The sequence below is a fragment of the Balaenoptera borealis genome (assembly GCF_965194805.1).
Source record: "Balaenoptera borealis genome assembly, chromosome: 2".
NCBI lineage: Eukaryota > Metazoa > Chordata > Mammalia > Artiodactyla > Balaenopteridae > Balaenoptera > Balaenoptera borealis.
The window spans coordinates 171,727,098-171,752,828 of record NC_138867.1 but is presented as its reverse complement, the minus strand read 5'-3'; the positions used below and the strand labels follow the sequence as shown (position 1 = coordinate 171,752,828).

At 49.9% G+C, this 25,731-nt stretch overlaps 1 protein-coding gene across 12 annotated transcripts in view; it reads left to right on the top strand.

The window, feature by feature from the left end:
* Positions 1-25,731, top strand: part of GATAD2A (GATA zinc finger domain containing 2A) — a 98,953-nt gene that overhangs the window by 48,486 nt on the left and 24,736 nt on the right. For 3 of the 12 annotated variants that reach the window (XM_082381904.1, XM_082381903.1, XM_082381906.1), the window contains exon 3: positions 13,647-13,915. In XM_082381904.1, coding sequence (XP_082238030.1) covers positions 13,647-13,915 — 269 coding nt within the window. The other 9 variants (XM_082381899.1, XM_082381900.1, XM_082381908.1 and 6 more) reach the window with 8 other exon arrangements.

Here is a 25,731-nt window from a genome sequence, read left to right as displayed (position 1 = left end):
AGACAGAGCTCAGTGGAATCTGCGTGGCCTGTCTGGTTAGTGGTGTTCCCTGTTTTCAGAAGTTTTTAGGAGATTGTCGATGTCTGGGGGAAGATAGAAACACCCTCCCTACCTGCACCATCTTCCCCAACAGGATCTGTGCTTTCTTTAGCCGCCCCTCCCCCATGACTCCAGGGAGGGAGGATGGTTGTTGAGGTCAGGGGACTTGGCTGTTCCAGGCCAGGCCCTGCATGTCCCCAGGTGAGTTTGAGCGGCTGGGCATGCTACCAGAGGGCTGGCTGTTTATGTGGCATGAGCCTCATTGAAGGCAGTGACCACTGATTTTTCTGGAGATGACTTGTCCCAAAACCTGCTCTGTTCCCAGAAGCGGTGCTGGGGTGAGGTGCTTCCAAGCGCCTTTCTCCACAGTGCACGTCTACATGGGATTTTCCTTTAGGAATGTGAAGACCATTCAGGTTTTATTTTTAAAATGTTGGGTGGTTACTACTTGAGTACATTAAAGTTTCTGCTTTCTAGGTTAATTTTATTAAATATATTCCAAAAAAGCATTATTTCAGAGGCTGTATTTACATGTCCTCCACCTTAAAAAAATAATCAGATTGTAAATGTGTGTTTATTTGTAAATGTAAAAGCCTGAGGTTCTGTGTGTGTGGTTTTTTAATTTTTTAATTTTTTTTTTTACTCTTTTCAGTCTTAACAATCTATATACCTACGTATCTGGGTGGTTCTTGAACCAAGGACTGAAGGTGACTTGATAGGATGGCTGATTTGGTCTGACTTTATCTTGCATGACTCCTCTGGGTGGTGATGGCCTTATAGATGGGTCATTAGCATTTCAGATGGAGTGTGGTGTTTGGGCACACCTGGCATGATAGAAGTGCCCTGTTAGGAGGAGGTCGAGATGCTCCTGAACTTAACCTTCCCCTTTGACTTCTGTGTCTGAGCTGAGCGCTGAATTTGCAAATGGTGTCTCTTCCCTGAAGGGTTAGGTAGAGCGCACCTCTGGGGGCTGAGGGCAGAGAGCTCCCTGCGGAGAGTGCCAGTGCTCAGATTGATTTGTTTGATGGAGTGACTGGAGGCACTTCATTTAAGTTGTGTGCGTGCATGTGTCTTTTTGGAGCATACTCTGTGCCATTTCACAGGTCTCAGCACTCCCCTCCTCTGTCCTTCAGGACCTAATTAAATGTTCCAGCTCTCTTCACTCTCACAGGCTGATGGCAGGCCGGTCAGGGCCCCTACCCCACCCCCAGTTCCTGCACCCCTGCAGGGCACCCAGAGTCAGAGAAGTCTGTGGGAGGCCCGATCATCACTGTTTAGCCTCTCACACTGAATATAAGTGGCCTCACTGTAATGGGAGAATGTTTTTTCCTTCTAAGCAACCTCATTCCATTTTAAAAAGTTGTTAAAAGCTTTGATCTCCTTTCTGGTTTCATCTACTTACTTTGGAGATGGGTTTTCATGCGCCTGTGTATTTCTGCCACTTCACCTTTTGTGCTACCATTTCTTTCTCCCTCTTCCATCTCTACAACTCCAGATTCTACTCTTGGGGCCTAGCTCAAATGAAGCTAGATCCTTAGCCGCCTCCTCTGGACCGGCAGGGTGGATTTCTTTTCCAGTGTTGGTTTGTAACAAAATGGTGATTGACACACATATCTCATAGCCCTTACTGGGTCTTTGCTCCCATGAGGGCGGGGACCCCCCAAGCTGCTCTTCCTGCCCTCCACAAAGGTGGTGCCTGCAGGTCACTGGCCCCTTGGAGGTCGCCGTCTAGCGCAGAATCAGTATTTGGAGCCTGTCGGCGTCCACATCCTGGGCCAGATGGGCTGTGAACTAGGAGGAGGGTGTCCCTGGTCGTTAGTAACTGACCAGGCTCCTCGGTGCTGCAGAAGTTCCCTTCTGGGTTCAGGCATCACTCAGATAAACGACAGTAGACAAAAGTCAGTTCTTTGCCTTCTCTGGAAACTTAAATTACCGTGTGCACAAAGTAGTAGAAATGAGCATGGTTGCAGTGCTAGTGATTTTAAAATGCTCAGCTGTTCCACCCAGGTGCGAAATTATTTGTCTTGGAGGAATTGTGGGTTGATGTGGCGGAGGTGTGCAGGGATCTGCACAAGGCCCCGCAGGGCTCTTTGCAAGGCCCTCTGGGCTCCTTCACTTGCTTTAGAAGTTGGTGATCCTGGACCCTGTGTCTAATCTCATTTCCATACTTAATGGTTTTGCTTCTTCTTGAGATAGTTGGACACTGATCACCTATAAGAACTGCTGTTCTTTTGCTCATAAATGAATAGAGAAGACCCTTTGTAAGGTAATTGGAGAAGGTTTGGAGGTGGGAGGAGGGGATGAAAACTGTGCACACGTATGAGTGTGTGTGGTGTGCATGTGTACGTGGGCGCATGTGTTTGTGTTTGCATGAGTGTGGGTACACACACACGTGTGTATTTGTGTGTGTGGCGCAAGGTTGCTTGGTGTTCAACTAGCCTGGTGTGCTGCATTTTGGGGAGCAGGGAGGTGTCTGCCGACACCCTGGTTTCCTGTGTCCCTCCTCTGCCAGTAGGGTGTCCATCAAGTGGGGTCAGATGCTCCCAAGTCTGGAGCACCCTGTGTTCCTCATCCCTTTTACTCCCTTCTCATTGCCTCAGCCTACCCAGAGCCTAGGCACCACTGGCCACCTTTGGAGGCCAGCAGTGAGATTGCCCACCTTGTGAGAAGTCTTTGAAAGAGCAAGTGAGCCCCTTCAGCAGGACAGAAGAATTTGTTGGTCAAGTCTTTTATTTTTGTTACGTGGCTGTTTATCTGGCGAGCCAGCGTCGGCTTCTCTTAACACTAGGCAGAAGGCTCAGAAAACTTGCAGCAAGTCCCCAGGTCCAGGGAGCTCCTGTGTGGGATGGACACGACGCCACGAGGCTGGGGGTGAGGTGATGTGCCTACCAGTCAGGCCTAGCGTTCGCATAAAGGTCAGGAGAATTGAAGGACCAAGGTGCTGACCAGGTGGAGGCTGAGCCTAACTGCTGTTCCCGAGGCTCTCCTGGTGTCCCCAGGCTGGGGCTGAGCTGTGGAGCTACAGTTGCAGGCAGAATGCACCGAGGTTCATTAAGGATGCAAGGTGCATGGCTCTGATGGCACTGGAGTGGGACAGTTGGGGGCAGTATGGTGTGAACCTGTGTCCTCCCAGATCCCAACCCCTCCAACCAGGTAGAGTGCGCTTCTTAGGGTTTCTCTAGCACAGATGACCCCCCTGTCCCCAGCCCTTGAGGACAAAGGTGATTCCTGGTTACCTGGAGAAGCCTGGCCCTATGGCTCTTCCCAGGGACCCCCAGGTCTCCAGCGACTCAGCCCTAGTGTGCTTGATTCACACTTTCCTTCCTGGCTTAACCCCTGCCCCCTGCCCGCCCCGCCCCCGCAATCAGGTCGTTCTCAGCTCCTGTGCTTTTCCTTAGAGCTTTGGTCTGATGCTCAGGCACGTGTGCTTAGGAACTGCTTGTTTCTGTAACTGGGTTAAAGTTTCATCCACTGCAGCAGTTGAGTTTATAGCATGTAATTTCCTTCTACGAGGGACCTATTTATCTTGAGAGTGTGTAGGGCTTTTAGGATGGTATAAAATAGACCCACCTAGTGGGACAGACTGACCCTGCAGTAAGCAGTCTGCACTCGACACTTTTTGAAACTAAATTTCTTCTGATTTGTCAAAAGGGTTAACCTTGAGTTCTGGGCTTGGATTGAATTTACACATTCAGGTCCTTTTTTTGAAATCGATTTTTCTCTGTAGTCAGTTCTGCTGTGAGGCTTGTTTGGAAAAGCAGGTTTGTTCCAACACTATTAATATATTGGGCACACTGTTTCGTTATGTGCGATTTTGTCCAGGAGAAATGCTAGGTCTAGGGGTTGGGAAGCTATGGCCCACAGGCTGCTGGCCTGTTTGGGTAAATAATGTTTGATTGGGACACAGCCGTGCCCATTCGAGAATGAACTGTCACAGTTGCAGAGCTTGAGTAATCAGGACAGAGACTGAATGACCTGCAGAGCTGAAAATATTTACTGTGTCCCTTTAAGAGAAAGTTTGCTGACTCCTGTACTATAGGAATCTGGAAAACTGCTCCTAGCTAAAAGAGTGCCTGCTGGTACCCTAAAGGAAAATGCACACACCTCAGATGCGCATCACGCCCCCTCTGGGCCACACGCATCCCCTTCTGGGGTCAGACAGCCTCCTTGCAGCATGTCACAGTAACTCAGAAACTGCATCCCACCCACTGTCAGAGCAAACACCAGATCTTCCCTCAGGTGAGGCATAAGGCTTCAGGCAGCATTTGTGTATTTCTTAGCTGTTTAACGTGCTGCCATTTAAAAATCAGGTTCCTGTCTTTTTTTTATGTCGCTGATGAAGTTTTAGGGTATTGTGCCCTAACCCCATTGTTCCTACAAGCCCTGTGTTTTTATTGCATGATTTTGCACCATGTGGCAAGTTTTGGGAATGCATATGTTGTGCTCCGGCAGAACTTTCTGTACTCTGAAAGCAGACAGCAAAAGGTGTGGTCTCACTCATAACACTCAATAAAGTTGTAAACATTTAATATCTTGTCTGGACCCCATTGGGCCAGAGCGAAACTTCCTGCTTGTGAGGAGCTCCCTGTGTCCTTTGGAAACCACGCCTGACTCTAGGTAGTTGACAGGGTGTTTCAGTGGGCACTGTCTGGAGGAGCATGGGCTTCAGTTCCCAGCACTGTCCCACCCACTTGCTGTGTGACCTTCACCTGCCTCAGTTTCCCTACCTGTAAAACAGAGCCTGACGATAGCACGCACCTTGCATCTGAGATGATCCGTGTGGGGTAAATACTCAGTCAGTGTAAGGTGTTCTGTCTGTAAAAGAAGACCCCACATTTCTGTTAACAACAGAGGAGCATTAAACTTGGGTTGAGATCTGAGAATCCCAGTGGTGAAAAGGAGCCCATGCTCACCAACCCCTCACCCCACCCCCCAGTCCCTGAGCTCCTCTCTGTAAAACCTACATTTGTTCATTCATTAAATGTTTGAAGTGCACCTACTATGTGGCTGGCACTCTTCCGGAGCTAGGGATACACCAGGAACATTGATGGCATGACCCTGCCATCATATGGCCTGTTACCTTGTGGGTGGCAGTGACATCTGATGACAGGGGGCTTGTACCTTTTGGTTGCAGGGGTCTTCCCTGCCCAGGCCTCCCCATGAGTGCTTCCGCAGCCCCTGGCAGGGCAAGTCTTAATTTTCTGAGGTGAGGCTGCCGTGGAGGCATTTGAGGACAGCTGTTCTGTCCTCCTCCTCACTGGCAAGTGTCATTTAAGCCCTACCATGTGCTTGTCTCTCCAGGTGAAAACAAACAATTTAAACATGATTAACAAAAGGGCTTTAGAGTGTATAGTGGAACGTTCCACAGTGAGCAGCTTGTAAGAATGCCAGGTAGAAAGAAGAGTGTTGGACCTGGGTTCCAGACCCACTAGACTTGGATTTCCCCACCTTGTGGGATGACAGGCTGGTCTTCTACCCCCAGAGGCTCTGGGTATATGTCACCTGTCCCCCTGCCCCCACATGTATAGGTGTGGCCCGTCCCCACCTGGGTCGCAGGACTGCTGCAGGGAGAGTCTGTCCTTCTCATCTTCTCAGTTCAGGTCTTTGAAAGTCCAAGGAGCTCCTAGCCAGGCAGCTGGGCCAGGGCCCCTTCTGATGATGTACAAGAGAGAAAAACACCTGTATTCTGGAGTGTCTTAAGTTTTCAGATAACTAAGGGTTCAGAACCCAGCTTCAGTCAGTGTGGAAGACTTAGTTCTGTTTTTCAGGAAACCTTTAGCACAGGCTCACTGTGGCCTCCCTTCCTCTGCCTGAGACTCTCCCAGCTCAGCGGCTTGGCCCATGCTGTTCCTCTGCCTGGACCATCTCCCTGGATTCCTGTTCCCACCTTGGCCTCAACCTGTGAGGCTCCATCTCAGTACACTCGCCTCCCAGAAGGTCAGAATGCAGGAGTTTTTTTTGTTTTTTGTTTTTGGCTGCATTGGGTCTTCGTTGCTGTGTGTGGGCTTTCTCTAGTTGCAGTGAGTGGGGGATACTCTTCGTCGTGGTGTGCGGGCTTCTGATTGCAGTGGCTTCTCGTTGTGGAGCACGGGCTCTAGGCGCACAGGCTCTAGGCGCACGGGCTTCTGTAGTTGTGGTGCACAGGCTTAGTTGCTCCACGGCATGTGCCATCTTCCCGGACCAGGGCTCGAACCTGTGTCCCCTGCATTGGCAGGCGGATTCTAAACTGCGCCACCAGGGAAGTCCCAGGACTTTTTAATGAAAGCACTTGACTTGCTTGCTACATTTTGCCTTGTAGGGAGGGCAACCCCAGGAATCATACACTTTGTGAGGCTAATTTACAGAAATGTAGGTTTAACTCAGTAGCACATTCTGAACCCGTACTGTTTGCTCCACACCGAAAATGGAGATGAATGGGAAAAATCTTCTGCCGTGGAAGAGTTTAACATTGAGATGAAGCCGTCAAGCTGTATGGGCGTTGTTGCTGTGGGCAGCCCTAGTGAGGAACAGTGTGGGCTGTGGGCCCTCTCAGAATGAGCCCACACTGATGCTGTGGCCTGATGTCCACTTGGGACAGCTACTGGCCCAGGTAGAAGATGGGCTGTGGGGATGAGCTAAGGGGTTTGGGTTTACTGCTTAGAGCCCAGGAGTCACCGTAGCAAGTGATATAGAAGGTGGACTGTTAAGCTGCCGACAACAAATGGGAAAGTGGCAGCGGCATCCCCTTTCAGTACACTGAAGGTCACGGTTCATCTTGGGTTCTTTGTTCTGCCTGTTTCAACAGGCTGGCCGGGGGGTGGGGGGCGGGGGGTCCTCCCTCTGTGCAGGGCCTTCTTCCCTCACCCCCACCCAATACCACTTGTTCTTTCAGTTCTCAACCTTTGTAGGTGGGAGTGTTATTTTATCTAACTCTCCTTTTTATCTTTGTTTTCTTTGAATACAAAGAAACTGATAAATAGTCCTGTTAAGAGAAATAATTTAATCCAGAAATGCTTAATACAGACAGTGAAAGTTTCTGAGATGAGTGTTGTGGATTTTAGTCCAATTTCTTTCAGTTTCGATTTTAGTGAACTTTCAGTATTTTTTTCTGCAGGTTGTAAGCATTTTAAAACTGTGAATGGTATCATATTATTCTGCAACTTGATTTTCTCATTCAAGTTTTTACTAATGTCACTCTGTGCCTCTTCACATAGCGCACCTATGAGGTATGGATGGGGAAGCTGAGGCTCAGAGAGTGACAAGCTCCCCTGGCCAGTTGCTCCCTGAGGTCCATCCTGTGTTCTCTGCAGTGTCTAGTGGTGGGGGCTGGCTGTTGGGATCAACTTTCTGTTTCCCAAGTTAAATTGCATCCCTTCTACTTGGCCTTAACGAGGTTTGACATTATTTAAAACTCAAGAGCTGGTGTTTTTGGTGTGATTTCCTTCCAGAACACAGCTGCTCTAGCCCTGCCACTGTCACTCAAAAGATATGTGTCAGGAAGTAGCTCAGGCAGAGAGCAGAGTGAGGTCTCTAGTCTGGAAGGGAAGATGTATGCCTGTCAGCCAGGGTCTGTGGAGAGTGTGGAGCTTGGCCAGTGGCTAGTGAGGTTGGCATTTGGAACCTGTCGTAACTCAACTGCATCGTAACTCAACTGCATCGGTTGCTGCACAGGCCCAGGCCCTTCTTTCCATGCCGCCCTGAGGACAGTGGCTATCTCATGTGCGTGTGCGGGCCTCCGCCTGTCAGCAGACACTCCTCAGCCTCTCTGCATGCCAAACAATCCCACTCCCAACGTTCTTCCCCCAGATCTGCTCCTTCCCCATCTCAGAAAATCAAATCCATCTTTTTCCAGTTGCTCAGGCAAAAAAAAACAAAGCAACCCTCTCTCGCCTAGTGTCCAACTGTTGGTATGTTGTGTTGTCCAAATCCTCTAAAGTACACCCAGCATTGGTCATGTCTCCCTGCTGCTCTATCCCCTTTCCATCCTGAACCACGAGATACAAAACCCCCCTGACTGTTCCCTCTGCCACCTCCCTGCCTCAGTCTGTCCCCAAATCCTTTAGAACAAATTGGATCCCACTCCCACTCCCCCTCCATCCAACACACCCGCTGTCCTCTGTGCTCCACCTGAGGTCAGTCTACACTCAGCACCCTCCTTTTGCCACCTCCTCGAGCTCACTCCCTTCTTTGGGCTCTGGAAAAAGCACCCCACATCATCTACTTTTCAGAGCATCAGCTCTGTCACTTCTCCCAAACACATGTTACTAAGCCTCACTTTTCTCATGCCTGAAACAGGAGTATTACTAGTAGTGTTCCTGCTGTTATTTTGTAGTAGTGTGGTATAAATAACATTTCCTAGTACAGAGTATTAATGATAACCTCAGGGTTATGGCTCTATGCCTTATGCCTATCTAATCCCCCCTCTCAACCAACACCCCCCCACCGCCCCGCCCCCTGTGCAGGGTCAGTGTTAGTCTCCTGAGTCCTGTTTAAAAATATTGGTTCCGGGCTTCCCTGGTGGCGCAGTGGTTGAGAATCTGCCTGCCAATGCAGGGGACACGGGTTCGAGCCCTGGTCTGGGAAGATCCCACATGCCGCGGAGCAACTGGGCCCGTGAGCCACAACTACTGAGCCTGAGCGTCTGAGCCTCTGCTCCGCAACAAGAGAGGCCGCAATAGTGAGAGGCCCGCGCACCGCGATGAAGAGTGGCCCCCACTCGCCGCAACTGGAGAAAGCCCTCACACAGAAACGAAGACCCAACACAGCCAAAAATAAAAATAATAAATAAAAAAATTAAAAAAAAAAAATTGGTTCCTGGGACTTCCCTGGTGAAGTAGTTAAGAATCCGCCTGCCAATGCAGGGGACACGGCTTCGATCCCTGGTCTGGGAAGATCCCACATGCTGCGGAGCATCTAAGCCCATGCGCCACAACTACTGAGCCTGTGCTCTAGAGCCCGCGAGCCACAACTGCTGAGCCCGTGCACCACAACTACTGAAGCCCACATGCCCTACAGCCTGTGCGCCACAACTACTGAGCCCACACGCTGCAACTACTGAAGCCCATGCACTCTATGGCCCACGTGCTGCAACTACTGAGCCCGCGTTCTGCAACTACGGAAGCCCGCGCTCCTAGAGCCCGTGCTCCGCAACAAGAGAAGCCACTACAGTGAGAAACCCGCGTACCGCAATGAAGAGTAGCCCCCGCTCGCTGCAACTAGAGAAAGCCCGTGTGCAGCAACGAAGACCCAACACAGCCAAAAAAAAATACTGGTTCCTGCCACAGCACAATTCACCCTTTTGGAGTTGTCTTAGAACAGATTTTCCACCTGAGGTCCTCAGACCAGTTGGAAGGTGACATTTTTTTTTTTTTTTTTTTTAAATATGGGGATTGTATTTTAGTTACTATTGATGCTGATATGCAGTCACATCTTTTTTTTTTTTTTTTTTAAGATTTATTGAGTGATTGATTGATTGCTATGTTGGGTCTTCGTTTCCGTGCTAGGGCTTTCTCTAGTTGCGGCAAGCGGGGACCACTCTTCATCGCGGTGCGCGGGCCTCTCACTATCGTGGCCTCTCTTGTTGTGGAGCACAAGCTCCAGACGCGCAGGCTCAGTAGTTGTGGCTCACAGGCCTAGTTGCTCTGTGGCATGTGGGATCTTCCCAGACCAGGGCTCGAACCCGTGTCCCCTGCATTAGCAGGCAGATTCTCAACCGCTGCGCCACCAGGGAAGCCCCGGAAGGTGACATTTTAATAAAAGAAAGCATCTTTTGGTAGAAGCAATTGAAATTCGCATCCAACCCAAAGCCATGTGTCAGCATTCTACCTGAGACTTGGTAGCCCACTCATCCTGGGATTGGTCTGTGCTGTGTGCTTGTGAAGCCTCTAGTATGGCTGGAGCCTGTCCTTCTTGGGCCTGAGGAAGACTTGGGCTGCATCCTGCCTGTCCAGCCAGGTTGTTTGGAGAGAGTGAGGAGGGGCTGAGGCCACCTGGGTTCCAGCCCTGCTCCCCATGTAGCAGCAGCCTGTGCCTCAGGCAGCCTTGCAGCCTTGGTGGCTGCATCTTTACGGTGGGCTTGCTGCTGTTGGGATCTGTCCCTGCAGACAGCAGCCGGCACTGGATCCTGCCTTGATTAGAGGGGACTGCTCTCTGTGGGCCAGCAGTTCTCCCCGGGCCTGTGGTGGAACTTAGGCCGTTGTGGCTGCTATCCCTCCCTCACTCGCCAGGAGTTTTGAAGCAGATCCTAATTTGTCAGTTGGGGTAATCCAACCTCTTCACCTGCTCTTTAGAAAGTATTCTAATGCACCTCCTCACTGCATTTTGCAGAAATTGTCGGTCATGCTTCATTCCTAGGTCACACTTCATTCCTCAAGGCTGGTTTCTTCCTGACAACTTTTTTTTTTTTTTTTTTTTTTTTTTGCTGTCCCTGCCTCTGTGCCTGCAGGGCGGTGGCCGCCAGCCCTGATTTGCTAGGTTGGGGCACTGGTCCTTCCTGCTGAGAGGAGGGAGAGGCCGCTCCTTACTAACACCTGCCCTCCCCAGGAGCAATTGCTTGGTGGTGTCCGGGATTGGCCGGTGGCAGGCCCCATGTGGGCACTAAGGCAACCGCCTTCCCAGTGGAGGAGGCGCCACCCAAGGAGGGGGAGGTCAGAGCCTGAGGCTCCATCCCCCATGGCTGGCCCCGCCCCCTCCAGCTGTGCTCACCCTTTATGTGGTGGGGGAGGGGGGCAAGGCTGCTGCACCCCTCCCCCACTCAGCAGCCTGCCAGAGGCACAGGGCGTGCCTGGGGTTGGCAGAGTTCCAGCCCCTCAGCTTCTGAGTGAGCTGCCCTGACACTGCACACAGAACACAAGCAGATGGTCTCCCAGGTCCTCTGCTGGGGACCCCGACCAGAACTGTGGCCTAGCATGGTCTCTGGGACTGGTGGGAACAGCCCCATGGGTGTGAGGCTCTACTCTGGCCCCTTGTGACCGCTTGTCCTTCACCAGTGACAATGAAGTGAGGTCACTGGGACACCACCTCGCTGGTCTGGTGACCTGATGCACAGCGACCTCCGTCAGCCTCTCCTCCCACCGCAATCCATGTGGGCAGTTGGGAGGAAGGAGGGACTTCATGCAGGGTCTGGCGTTCAAATGAGCTTCATGGATTGGAGCCTGGGGTTTACAAGGCCGGAGGCTGTGCTGGGGGTGGGGGCCCTGCAGGCTGGGCTGGAGCAGAGGCGAAGTGGGGAAGCATTGGGGGCGGTTCTGAGTGCAGGATTGGGGGGTGCATTCTCCCTGTTCACTTAGGACCTCCCCTCCCCCAGTGGGCACCAGGCCAGCCTGGGAGCTTCTCCCTTAGGGACAGAATTTCCTTTGACTCCAGTGGGGGCCCTCCTTGCCTGAGGTCCTGGACTCCCTTCATCTTTTACCCCCAATAGGCTCCTCTCTGATCCTGGGAGCGCAGGTACCCACCATCCAACGTGGCCTCTGAAATCACTCCTGTCATCCAATTCCCCATACGTTCGAGCAGCTCCTGTTGTTTAGGCAGTGCCCAAAAGGAAAGTGACCCATCCCTCCCACAGTGAGGGAGAGGAGGGGAGGGTGACTGACATTCAGTTCAGGGCAGTGACTTGTCTGCAGCTCATGGGGAGACACGACAGACAGACTCAGTGAGCAGGCTGACAGCATTTGTGGTGAAAGCATGTTGGAGAAGGACAGAAACTAGAACTTTAGGCTGAGAGGGACATGGGGGCATCCCTTGCTTCCCTCTGGGGTGGTGAGGAGATGACCTCTACAGGTGAAGGAGGGGATGGGGAGATCTGGGTGAGAGCAGAGGGATGGAGTGTGGCTGAGGGCTGAGGTGGCACGGGGTGGGCAGCAGGTGCAGGCTGGGATGCCAGGAGGGGTTGGAGGCAGATGGAGGCCAAGTTGATAGTCTGTGCCCTTGAGCTTCAGACTTCTCAAGCCCTGCCTGGAATGGGGAGCACCCCAGGGGCGGGGGTGACATGGCCACGGGGAAACCTGCTTGATTCAACCCTTTTGGACTGCCCGTGGGAGCAGATGTCTGAGGGTCCAGGCCGGGGCACGCTGGCCTAACACGTGTCAGACGGACGCTCGGCCTCCTGTGCCAGGAGCACGAAGCAGCTGTCACTTTCCTTCCTTTCAGTTTGAGTCCAAGGCAGGGCCCTGCACTGTTGCTCATTTGTGAAATCAGCTCCTTTAAGGAGCTTGCAAATGAGTCAGCTCAGGAGTGTGTCCCACATACAGTGATGGGGCCCCTTCAATGCCCTGTGCTCCCCCCACCCCCACCAAGTCTCCAGAAGGTGGGCTGCTTTGGGACTGGTTCTGCCTGGCCATACCCAGGACAGGCCTCCCAGGGTGTTTGCTGGTGAGGAAACTGAGGTGCTGGGTGCCCTGCCTGCTTGGACACAGAGCCAAGAGGTCTTCATCGTAGGCGCACTGCAGGTGTGAATTGGGATTCTTTGAGGGGCTCATACGGTGTGCTCCTCCCCGGGCCCCCACGTTGGTAGATGTGGGCATTGACTGTCCTGTGGAGAACTGGTACTTCAGGAGTTCAGGAGCCTGGCAGCTAAATTCTTTTTTTGTCCTGTGATGAACTCTTGCATGGCTTTTTAGACACTGACTGTTGAAGTCTGGTTTCCCATGTCCTGCCCCGCTGGGACATCAAGGCTGGGCTCTGAGCGGCCCCTTTAAGAGCGAGTGCTCGTGTCCCAGACTCGGTTGTGGAATGCCAGCAGTCTCCCTGTAAACAGACATCACTGCGGTCTTCCCTCCTGTCTCTGTGAGGGTTAACAACACTTCAGCTTGTTGTCTGGAACCGGTTCAGACTGGTTTTCTGGAAAGTGCTTTGTCTCTCAGACTGAATCCTGGGAAGGGTCATGTGGAGCCCAGTGATGTCATGGGATCAAAAACTGACTCAGCTGTTTTTTTTCTTCTTTTCTTTTCTTCTTTCAATCAAGATATGTGTATGCTGCAGGTACAGGGTGCCGGCATGGTGATGGGCCAGGCCTCACCCCACTCAAAGTTCGCCTCGTCGGCAGTCAAAGGGTTAAGTGTGACCCCCCCACTCCTCACCCCCCTGAGGTGAGCAGGGAGTGAGAAGGCTGCCCCTCGCTGAAGCGGGAGTAGAAGGGTCAGCCCTCATCAGTGCAGTGCAGGGCTGGAGTTGGGCTGTGACCCTGCTCCTGAGACAGCATGGTCCCTCCTTCCTGGATTCCAGATACCTCCAATCCCATGTAGGTGCTCAGGATCCCATAGGCAGGGAATTCAGATCTAGAACAGTTTCCTCTATTTGCTCTTGAGTCTGGAGTGCAGAGATTCCCCCCTTCTTTCTGATAAGCAGCCACCTTCCGTTGTTCCTGTCCAGGTCCCTGCAGGTTTCTGGCCCTGGATGGGGCGATGCATAGCTTGGCTTCCCAGATGCTCTGTTGCTCCTGCCCTCGCCTTCCCCACGTCAGTGAAGAAATGTCCTGGGCACGCTTTGTGGGCCCTTCATTTGTTGTACCTACTTCTGCCATTGTCACATGGTGAGGAAAACACTCCATGCTGACATTGTGAAAAGTTCCTGAGAAGGCAGCCACTTCGTTATGCCAAGTTTAAATGTCATGTTTTTTCCATCCCCTAAAGTTCAGAATGACTGAAGAAGCATGCCGAACACGGAGTCAGAAACGAGCGCTTGACCGGGACCCAGCAGAGGACGATGTGGAGAGCAAGAAAATAAAAATGGAGAGAGGAGTGTTGGCTTCAGAGTTAAACGCTGACGGAGACATGAGAGTGACGCCTGAGCCAGGAGCAGGCCCAGCCCAAGGGTTGCTGAGAGGCGCAGAGGCGATGGCCATGGGCAGAGGCGAAGGGCAGGTGGGCGATGGGCCCGTGGACATGCGAACCACACACAGGTGAGCAGGAGGGGCCAGGAACCAGGGACAGACCTGGACGTGAGGAGGCCTGTGGGGGTGAAGCCGCCGTCAGGCCTGCAGGAAGCAGCTTTCGGTGGCTTATCATGGAGATGGCTGTGGGCTCCAGCCCTGGCACCTCCACCACCATCCTGGCCAAGGGACCTCCCTCTTGGGGCCCTGGGGCCCAGACATCTGTAGCATGGGGCGTGGGTCTCACAGGATGGGGGAATGGTAGCCTCTGTTGGCTCCCCTGCTTGATAGCAGGCCTTCACTAAACTTGTACCTGCTGTCTAGCTCTGTGCTTCTTCTAGTTTATAGGAAAACTTCTTCATTTGGTCCAGCTTCCCTGCTTTTCAGATCTGGAGCATGGGAGGCCAGGGATGATGCTATACCCTGCTTGGGTCACTTGGCTAGGGGCAGAGTCGGGAGCCCAGCCCTCTCACGTGCGCCACCACTCCTCCTAGGCCGTGCATCAGGGAGGAGGGGCCCCTGTGTTCGGGACTCCTGTAATGGGCTCTTTCGGGTTCTCCTTCATCGACACTGATTGCTTCAAGAGTAACTTTCCTAATCCTCAGCTTTTAAGGAAAAAGCTTGAAAGAAATAAGACTCAGTGTACCACCCCATGTCTTCACTAAGAAACCCTCTTTTCTCCCCGTAAAGAGAATTGCTGGCCTAGCTCCTGCTCCTGCTGTTACCCCTCCCTTCACACCCTGATGTCCCATGAGTCAGCAGCCGGTGGCCGTGGCCTCCTGAGAAGCCCTGCAGCCCCTCTGTGGTTCATCCCTTGTCTCCCTCAGTGCCTCCTCTGCAGACTCCCTTCCATGTCTGTTTGCCCGGGGTGGGGTGAGGGGCAGTAAGTGCAGATCTGGAGAACCTAGGTGCTCTTTGCCTCCTTGTGTTGACTGACCCCACAGGGGGACCCCAACCTGCCGTCTTTGTGTTAAATTCATTTGGGCCCCACACTGTTGGCGTCCTAAGGACTTCAGAGATTGTCTGACTCAGTATTTCTCAGCTTTAAAAATTCTTACCGCCTTGAGATAAATGGGAAAATCTAACCCCCTCCTACTGGGGAAGCGTATTAGTCTGGGGTGGTGTGCTTTGTGTTCTTGCTACCCAGAAAGGCCTTTTTTATCTGGCTCTGCTTTCTGCAGTCCCTGTTCTAAAACCAGAGGCCTCTTCTAAAGTTCTAGAAATAAAATTTTAAGTTTGGGTCTGCTTTCCCTTCCCTTTCCTTTCAGAGTGTCACAGGTGGGTGAAGAGAAGGAGGAACCCACATTTGTAGAGATTTACTGGGTCCCTCTTGTGTTCCTGGGCTCCTGGTCTACATTTTTTCCTATAATCACTGTGCTCCCCTGTAGGGCAGGCCAGTGAATTGTGAGGGAGAGGTTAAGTGTTGAAGGAGCATAAAAGAATGTAAGAGAGCAAGAGACAGAGACTAACCCAGGCACACAGAGCAGGCAGGGGTCCTCCTGTGGGACTAGGGAGACCCCAGGGCATCCCTGAAGCAGTGTGAGATTGTGGAAGGAGCCCGGATTTGGCAGAGTGGGGGTCAGATCACACTCCCTGACTGACCTTGGGCAGGTGATACTGGCCCGTGCTTCTTCATTTGTAAAATGGGTGATAATCTCTGCTCTGCATCTCTGGGTGACAGATGCGTACCCAGAATTGACCCTGGTGCATGGCATGTGGTGAGGGAAATAAGTGTTGGTAACAACTACCCTTCAGTCTTCAAGCTTCACTTAAAATATGACATCACATATAGAGCTAGTGTCTCCTTGAGTGCTCACATAGAATGTTCTGTCTAGTTTGTTGAAGTACAGTTGTGAATTTTGACAGAAGAATAGGATCAAGTCCAGCCCAGAGCCATTCTAAAACTGTAATCTTTTTTGGAGTGAGTGGCCATAGTTTCTGTGTTAGCAACAGGCAGTCTTTGGATCCTCGTTGAGAGCGTCTGGCTCATCCCTTGGGAACCTCCATATAGAGAATTTTATTTAATTGAGGTATAGCATACATAATGAAAAGTACACATGTGCCACTTAGTACATTTCACAAACTGAGCACATCCTTGTAGCTCAAATCAAGAAATAGAACGTTACTAGCGCCCTCATGCCCACTTGTTGTCACTACCCTCCGAGTAACCACTTTCTTGACTTCAAACAGCGTAGATTAGTTTTTCCTGTTTTTGAACTTTAAGTAATTGGAATTATATAGTCTGTACCCTTTGCTTGCTTTCATTCAACATAATGTTTGTGAAATTTACTTATGTTGTTGAATGTAGGAATAGTTACTCTTTTTTCATTGCTGTATAGTATTTTTCTAGAATTTCTGTTTGGATCTTTTTAAAAACTGCTTCTTTCTTTCATGCTGTGCTATTCTTATGACCCAGTTTAGGCCTATTGAAGGCTAGAGGGGGGTTTCTGGTGGCTTCTAGCAGAGAGAATTTCCTTTTTCTTTAAGGAAGTGCTGGTGAATTAAAATCACCAAGATACAACTTTTTTTTTTTTTTTAAACGACATTGGGGAGATTTAGACTGTGTAGATCGATAAAATGGTAGGATCAGTTCTCTCCTTCTCTGCAGTTCCCCTCTTCATCTCTCTTTGGCATTTTTTCTGACTTAGTCTCCCAATGTGTGTGTGTTTTATTTTCAAAACAAATCAAGGCTGGAGGGCAGCTTCCAGCAGTGAATGAATGAGGAGAAATTGTCAAATCCTTTCCCCAAAAGAACAACTATGAAGCAGCACAGAATTGACCCCCCCAAAATCAGCCATTTCAACACTCTGGAAATTGACCAGAACCACACAATAGTCTGCGAAATGTTTGTGCTTAAGAAACTGCTGAACCCTGGGTAAAAATGGTGAGAATCTGTGGCATTTGACCTGGGGCTTCTCTCATGCCCTCTCCCCAGCTCTCTTGGTAGGGAAGTTCTGCCTAGCCAGTGCAGGCTGTAAGGACCAACAGCTTCTCTGCAGGGGTGAGAAGGGGCTCACTCAATTTAGAGTGGTGGGCAGCAGCCCTACCCGTGGCCTTGTTGGTTAAAGTGACAGTTTTGGAGATGGGCAAGTGGGGAGGGACAGTGCCTGTGTTAGCTCAAGGTTGCAGACATGTTTGGGGGCAAGACAGAAAAACAATTTGAAGAAAGAATGGCCAAACGTGTATTTGAGCAGAAGCTTATCCAAGAAGCTCAACAAACCTCAAGTAGCATAAATACAAAGAGATCTATACCTAGACACATCAGAGTCAAACTGTTACAAGCCAGAGAAAAAGGGAAAATCTTGAAAGTAGCAAGAGAAAAACAACTCATCACATATAGGGGAAGCATTAATATAATTAACAGCTGACTTCTCACCTGAGACATTCAAATGGAAACCAAAAGGGAACTGAATGGCATTCAAAGTACTCAAAGAAGAAAATTGTCAACCCAGAATTCTCAGTGCATCAGAACTGTCCTTCGGAAACGAAAGCAAAAAGAGATTTTCAGATAAACAAAGACTGAGGATTTGTTGCTGGCAGACCTGCTGGTTCTTCAGGCTGAAAGGAAGTGACATGTTGGTAACGTACATTCACAGGAAGAAATAAAGAGCACTGGAAATGGTAAATATGTGGGCTAATAGAAAAGACACTTTTTTCTAATTTCTTCTTCGTTAAAAGACATAACATCATATGCAGCATTAACCATAACACTGGATAGAACTGACAAAAACAACCTTAGCTCTTTGGCAATTGACCAAAGGCATACAACAATCTGTTGTATTTATAACATATATAGACACGTGATATATGGGACAACAACAGTACAAAACAGGAGGAATGAAATGGAGCTGTATTGGAGTAACGTTTCTGCATTTTACCGGGATCAGGTTAGTGTTAATCTGAAGTAGACTGTGATGTTAATAAAATGCTTATTGGAATCCCTAGAGCAACTATTAAGAAAATAACTTTAAAATATAGTTTAAAAAAATCAACAGAAGAATTGTGGTACATTAAATATGTAACACAAAAGAAAGCAGTCAATGAGGAACAGAAGAACAAAAAAGAAGGAAGACATGTAGAAAACAAACAGCTAAATGATAAATGTAAATCCAACCAGATCAATAATTGCATTTAATGTGAGTAGTCTAAACACCCCAATCAAAAGGCAGAGATTGTCAGAGCAGATAAAAAAGGCAAGATCCAGCCTAATTATATATTGTCTATAAGAGACACCCATTAGATCCTTAGGTAAAAGGATGAGGAAAGATATTACCACAAGTAACCATAAGAAAACTAGAATGACTGTATTAATATCAGATAAAATTGACTTTAAGACAAAAAAATATTCCTAGAGCCAAAGAGGGACATTTTTTAACGGCACATGGGAAGATACACCAGTCACAAATGTATATGTACCTAACAACAGAATCCCAAAATATCTGAGGCATAAACTGATAGGATTGCTAAGAGAAGTAGACAGTTCATAAATTATAGTTAAGAGATTTCAGTACTCCTCTCTCAATAATTGGTAGAGCAACTAAACAGAAAATCGGCAAGATTCTAGAAGACTTGAAGAACACCGTTGATCTCTTTGGCTAAAGGGCATCTATAGAATACTGCAGAATACATCTCATGTGCACATGGAACATTCTCCAGAGTGGACCATATGCTAGGCCATAAAACAAGTCTCAAGGGTAGCTGTAATAAAAAAGACGGACAGAGGACTTCCCTGGTGGTCCAATGGTTTAGACTCCACGCTTCCACTGCAGAGGGCATGGGTTCAATCCCTGGTCGGGAAACCAAGATCCCGCATGCCGTACAGCACGGCCAAATAAATAAATAAAAGCTCTTTTTTTTTTTTAAAAAAAAGGACAATAACAAGTGTTGGCGAGGACATGGAGAGACTGGAACCCTGATACATTGCTGGTGGGAATGTAAAATGGCATAAACGGTTTGTCAGTTTCTTAGAAAGTTAGGCATGAACTTACCACATGACCCAGCAGTCTGTCCAAGGAATGTACCTGAGAGAAATGAAAGCGTGTCCACACAAAGACAGGTACATGGGTGTCCATAGCAGCATGATTCACAATAGGCAAAAAGGTGGAAACAATCCAGATGGCCACGGATAAACAAAATGTGCTATATCCATGCAGTGGATTACTAATCAGCAATTTTAAAAAAGCGAATTACCAATTTGTGCTGCAACATGGATGAAGCTCAGACTCACCATGCCGAGGGGGAGACACCAGACCCAGAGACTACGTATTGTATAATTTCATCTACAGGAAGTGTCCAAAAAAGCAAACTTACAGAGACAGAGAGCGTTCAGATGGTGGTCTGAGGCAGGGGTGGGGGGTGGGTGAGGGCAGTGATTAACAGATCACAGGCACAAGGGAACGTTTTGGGGTGATGGAAGTGTTCTAAAATTGGATTGTAGGGATGGTTGCACAACTCTAAATTTACTAAAAAATCACTGAATTATACTCTTAAAATGGATGAATTTTGTGGTATGTAAATTATACCTCAATATGGATGTTAAAAAATATAAATGAGGTTAAAATAGTTGGGTTTCCGTTCTGGCATCCGTAAATGTGCTCATGGAAAAACAAAACCCCGCAGAGGTGGAGGTTGATCCTGTTGGTCTTGTGAGGCCAACTCAAAGCTCATGAGCATGCCCCTACCCCAAGTCTGGACTGCTGGAAGAGGCTGGAGCTGGGACAGGCAGAGGAAGCTGTTTTGGGTTCTCTGTTTTGCTTCTGAGATAAATAGATTCCATTCCTGCACTTTCCTATAGAGGAGACTCTCTTTCTGTCACAAATTGTTGATCTTCAAAAATAGTCTGGGCCACACACAGGTGAAAAGAGCTTTGTTTTTCGCCTCTTGGGTAGAGGAACATTTAACTGAGTAAAACATGAGCTTCTTCTCCAGAGGTTCTGCACCTGAAAGGTTAGGGCTGGGTCCCTTGGTTGCCCTGGGCCTGTGTGGGATGGGAACTTCATGATTAGCCACCCCCATACTTCACTGAAAATGTGTTTGTGTGTGCCTTTTTCTGAGGTGCCAACTCTCCCTGGATTGTCTGTGGCAGGTACCATGCTCGTCCCTGGGGACAGAAGTGATAGGACAGGATCTGACTTAGCTGTTTTTTAGGATACTTGATCATGAAAGAATATGCAGAGGTGTTGGGGAGCCTCGACTTTAGGGGTGTGGCTCACTAGGGATGGAAGTCACTGGTTGCCTAAGCAGACCATCTCTATTTCCTCATTTTACCTGGGAGGAAACAAGGCTGGGCTCCCAGGGTCTCACGGGCAGGGCAGGAGCAGACTTGGAGCCCCATTTCTGCTGCTCGACAGCCAGCCACGTGGGTCTTGTGTGGATGTGTGGGGCAGGTGTCATGGTGACTGTGTCTCCCTGGCTTCCATTGGGGTGCGTGGGCTTCAGGCAGCTGTCTGACACCTTCTCTTCCTTCCCTGCTTTGCATCGTGTGTCTCTTTTGCTGTGGGACAGGGCTTTACTTGGACCAGTGGTCTGCCCCATGGTGTGGGTGGGAAGGACTCTGATGTGTGCTCTTATCCCTACTGAGGGGCCTGTGGCCTACTGGGAGCTGGCAGTAGCACCTGAGCCATTAGAGCTGTTCTTGGCTTTAGTTTTTCTGGCTTTCTACCTTCTTGCAAGGTTTAACAGACTGTAAAATGCACCAGAAGTACACCCTCTGTTTACCAAGGCTGCAAAAGCAGGGCACCTTTGTTGCAGCTGGTATCCTTGATGACAGAATTACTGCCCCATCTTTCTTTTGGGACTTTGGTAGTGGAGGGCGACACTCTGTATAGAAGCTAGGATTCTCAATGGCAGATCATTTGCTATTAAGACAGGGCTTGGCCACCCACAGTGGTGAGTGTGGTGTGTGGGGCATGTCATCCACACCCATGTTAACGCCCGAGTCCTCTTCCAAAGTGAAAATGAATCTGAAAGTAACACGATAGTGCTTCCGCCTGTCATCTGTAATGTTGGATTGTGTGGCTGGCCTTGTTTTGTTCTGTTCTGTGTAGAAATGGAGTCCACAGGAAGAGGTATGTGCATCACTTAACGTTTCCAAGATGACTCCACAAGTTATAGAGTCCTTGTTTGGGTGGACATGCTTTACAAGAGGCCTTTGGGAGAAGAAGGATACAGTAATCCCTGGGGTTGCATTGCCTTGCCAGGAAGTACTGCTGGTGCCTGCCGTGTATGCCTCTCCTGCTGCGGTTTTGACACATGTATCCACCTGTGTAGTTCAAAGCCTTATCGAGATACAGAACCTTATCACCCCAGAAAGTGCCCTGGAGCCATCCATACATTTCCTGCCCTCCCTGACTGGGTGTATTCTCCCACTCTCGACCAGTCTTGCCTCTTCTCAAACTTCCTAGAAATGGAATCATAGAGTATGTGCTTGGTGGGGTCTGGCTTCTCTCACTCCACGTGATTGGGATTCATCTCTGTTGTGTGTATCAGCATTTTGCTGAGGGGCTGCTGCGTGGATGTGCATAGTCGTCCACTCACCTGCCCACAGATACCGGGCAGTCTCCAGTTTGGGGTGCTGTGATCATTCCTGTAGAAGTCTTTTGCGTGGACATCGATCATCATTTCTCTTGCTAAATACCTGAGGTCAAACTGCTGGGGTCACAGGGTAGGTGGGCATTGAGCTGTTTTAAAGAAACTGCCATGCCTTTCCCCCAAAATGTCTGGGTGGTTTTACTCTCACAGGCGTGGAGGTCCAGCTACTTAATACTCACTTGGTGGTGTCAGGCTTTACAGTTTTAGCCATGGAGTCTTCAGAGAGGTCTGAGTCCAGGTCCTGGCCTGCTTGTGTGACCATCAGCCCTCTCCCTTCCGCCACAGAGGGTGAGGCCAGCGATGGTTGCTGCGCCAGCTTCCCGCGTGGGGGTGGGTGGGGGTCCTCCACGGTGATGTGCAGACATGAGCCCCCCTCCTACCCTGTTCTCCCCACCATGCTCCACTGCAGCTGTGCCTGACCCACCAGCCAGCTGTCTGCTGGAATGTGCGTCCTTGAGTGATTCGGGGGAATGTTACACAGCTGTGGGCGTGATGGCTCTGGAAAGGGCTCTGGTTCTCTCACAGCCTGAGTGAGTGTGATTGTGGCCCTCACCCTGGCTCCTCCTATAGTCGCCAGCGATCGACACCCCGCCCCCCCCTCCCCCATGTGTGAGAGCTTTGGAAGTCCCGCAGCCAGGAGCCTGTTCCTTCTGTGTGACGATCACTTCCCTCAACGGGGGGTGGGGGGGGTGGGGGTGGGGCTCTGGCACTCTGTGGGAGGCTCTTGGGGAGCCCAGCCCCTCCCCAGCACCTGTTGTGGGCTGGCCTTTCACTTGTTAGTTCTCTGTCTGCGGCTGGGCGGCTTCCAGGAGGGGCCAAGCAGCCTTGGGGAGCAGCTCCATCAGTTCCAACTAGAAATCCATAGCCTGCTTGCATTTCAGCACGTAAGAGCTGAACTGAGAGGTACGTTCCTTCAGAAATCGGTTCCTCGTTCTGGATTCCCCTGCCTCAGCTGCCACCTCTCCAAACCTCTGTGACTTGTCTCCATCTCCTCCTCATTCTCTGCCTCTCCCCTTCCCTCGGGTCCTCATCCCGGTTCTTCTCTGTCTACCTGTCTTTATTCTGGGCCGTATCTTATCCCAGGTTTGTAATAATTGTACTTTGAGGGGTTCACCTGTACTTCTGAAAATCATTAGATTATTTTTGGATGGCAGAGTGACAGACTCTGGGTGCCCTGTTTCTAACTCTTAGAGTGACCTAGCTCACATGGGGCATATTGTGAGCCAGCCTGGTGACAGGTAAGGAGCTCCACAGTTTTGCCACTTCCCCATTGCCTTTACGGCGCCCTCCTCTGGCCTTGGAGGGGATGGTTTCTCACTGGATAGTGCCAGCCTTCTGGGGATATTAGTGTGTGGCTGCCCTGACAGGAACCAGCAAGCCACCGTGTACAGTCATCAGGGTAGTAGCTGTAAGCGCTTGTTTGTTTAGCAGTCAGGAACTCTTCTCTTCACACATGTGTGAGTTAAGCAGATTGGCAGATTAAGCAGATCATTTCCTTATTTTGAAATTATTTACTATAATTCTGCAATTGCAGTTTCTGATATCCTCTTATGGCATGTATTCCTGTTGGTGCTTTGTCACATGCTGACAGGCTATGCCCTCACTGCTGTAGTGGGTTTAAACATTCTACCTATTAGGGGTACATGAAGGAGGGTCTCTGGCCAGCCCTCTGCCATGGAGGCTCTGCTTTTATATGCATTGCTTTTTATCTTACAGCCGGTTTCTCCGACATGAGGAGAGCAGGTGTACCGGAACCATAACCAACCCTGGGGGTGGGGCCTGCGAGTGTGCTGGTCTGAGGGATCCCATCCTGTCCCTCATGGCCACCTAACCTGGTGGAGAAGAAAGATGAAGAGAGCTCTGTGTGTAGAACAGGTAGAAGCAGGAGTGAATACCTAGCACTTTCCACACATACTGTGTGTGACCCCAGGTGGGGCAAGCAGGATTTATACCAGGAGAGGAGTATTTTCTCAGTTAGCAGAATGTACCCTGGAGGAAAAGGAGAGCTGGCCTGATTGCAAGAGATTTCTGGGATTTTTCCTCAAGAAGATGAGCACTCGAATTGTAACTTGTGAGCCTGAAAAGGAGCAGGGGATAGCAGGTGGTTAAAAAAAGAATGTGAGGTCTGATGGCTCAATTTCACTCACACCCCTGTGTAGCCCAGGACAGTTCACCCCACCCTTGGAGCCCACCATCTCCTCTGAAGTGAGGCATAGTCCAGTAAGGTTTGTCACAGCGCTGATGGAAAGGAGACTTGGGACTCACAGGTGTCCAAGAATGAGGGAGAGGGGAGCTGAGTTCCCTGTGGCTGATCCAGCTCTGTGGATGGGTCCGCCTGGGGGAGGGGGCAAGTGCGAAGGAGGTGGGGAGCGTGGAGCGTCTGATGGGTGGAGAGATGGGAGACATACCAGACGTTACTGTGTGTCCCCTTCCTTGGATCCCAAGCCATAAGAGTGCTTATTTTTAGAGCTTAAATCTTAAAAATAGTTGTGATGTAATCACATTCAAAAGCTTCAGGTCTTAGGGGGCACTGAGATCTGGTGACATGCAGAGTTCCTTAAAGCAGGCCCTTGACAGCTTTCAAAATCAGCTTTAACACAACAGTGCTTTAAAGGGAACAACCAATCCAGGCACACGTGGTATCTGTGGGCATTGTGGGAAAGAGCAGTCTGGGTGGCATGCATGTACTGGGGAGCTCACGGCCCAGACATAGGGGTGCTCGGGCGTCCAGCTAGCTCCCTGGAGCCATTGGGTTTGCCTGGATTCAGGGCCTGAGAAGACCCATGGCGGTGGGAGCAGAGCCGGATGTCGGGCTGGGAAACGCAGCCCATGGACCACCCTCTGGAGCGGGGAGAGTTGATGCTCTGGATGTGGGTGGAGCTTGGAAGTTTGCTGGATGCCTCCATGTGAGAACAGAGGTAGACATGCTGGAGGAGGGAGGAGATGCCTTTGCCTGGAGTGCGGCGTAAGGGGGGAGTGGGGCATGAGATGCAGGATAGTTTCCTGGCGTTGGGGGCCTGGGGTGCCTGACCTGCCTCTACGGGAAGTCTGTGCTTGGCCTGCCCATCTGCAGATGCAGGGTGTCCAAGCTGCCCTGGGCAGTGGCAAGTTCTCTGTGAACTGGGTAACTGTGGGGCCTGTACAGTTGCCGCTTTTTAAGGCCACAAGAACAGGGTTACCAAATTTTGTTGTCTTACAGTTGAATAGGTTTTATAGGGAAATTACGGCGTATATGTGTGGTGAGTCCTATTAAATTTTTAGTACATTTGCTTTTCAAAACACAATTTTGGCAGCATGAAAAAACCACGTGGTTGCAGTATGTCAGGAGGACTGCACTTGGGAATCTCTGCTCAGACTGGCATCTGTGATGGGGACAGGAAACCCTTTGCCGAAAGCACTGGTGCAGCCCCTTTTCCATCTCTGGACCCCAGAGAACCTTTGGTCGTGTGGAAAATATGTTGACATTTACTGTGTTAGAAAATCTGAAAATAACTTATTTATTTAAAGATGACGATAATAAACCCATTACATGTTAGCATAAAGAACATTGCTTATAAAAAAAAATAACTGTTTTGCAGATCTCTTTAATAAGTAGACAGCTGGATTCTCATATCTGCTTCTGCATCCAGTCTCTTGTGATAAGTTGTTAGGGATGAAGCATGTGAAGAAAATCCAGCCTCACACAGAGAAGCAGTTTGAGCAGGGAGGAGTATTTGGTTAGTCTTGGATAATTGTGTGTTTCTTCCTTTAATACGACACCAAAAGACAGAGTGGCCATTCCTAACGGTTAGTTGCACTGTAGACTCTGAAACCTCGATTATCAGTGAAGTTTTTGTACTCAGTTACATTAAAATCTGTCAGTCTCTCTTGCACCTTGAACAGAACAATTTTTTTTAAGTATCATTTTAACTTTATTTATTTATTTTAATTAATTAATTTATCTTTGGCTGCATTGGGTCTTCGTTGCTGCACGCGGGCTTTCTCTAGTTGCGGTGAGTGGGGGCTACTCTTGGTTGCGGTGTGCGGGCTTCTCACTGCGGTGGCTTCTCGTTGCGGAGCACGGGCTCTAGGCATGCGGGCTTCAGTAGTTGTGGCACATGGGCTCAGTAGTTGTGGCTGGCGGGCTCTAGAGCTCAGGCCCAGTGGTTGTGGCCGTCTTAGTTACTCCGCGGCATGTCGGATCTTCCCGGACCAGGGCTCGAACCCGTGTCCCCTGCATTGGCGGGCAGTTTCTTAACCACTGCGCCACCAGGGAA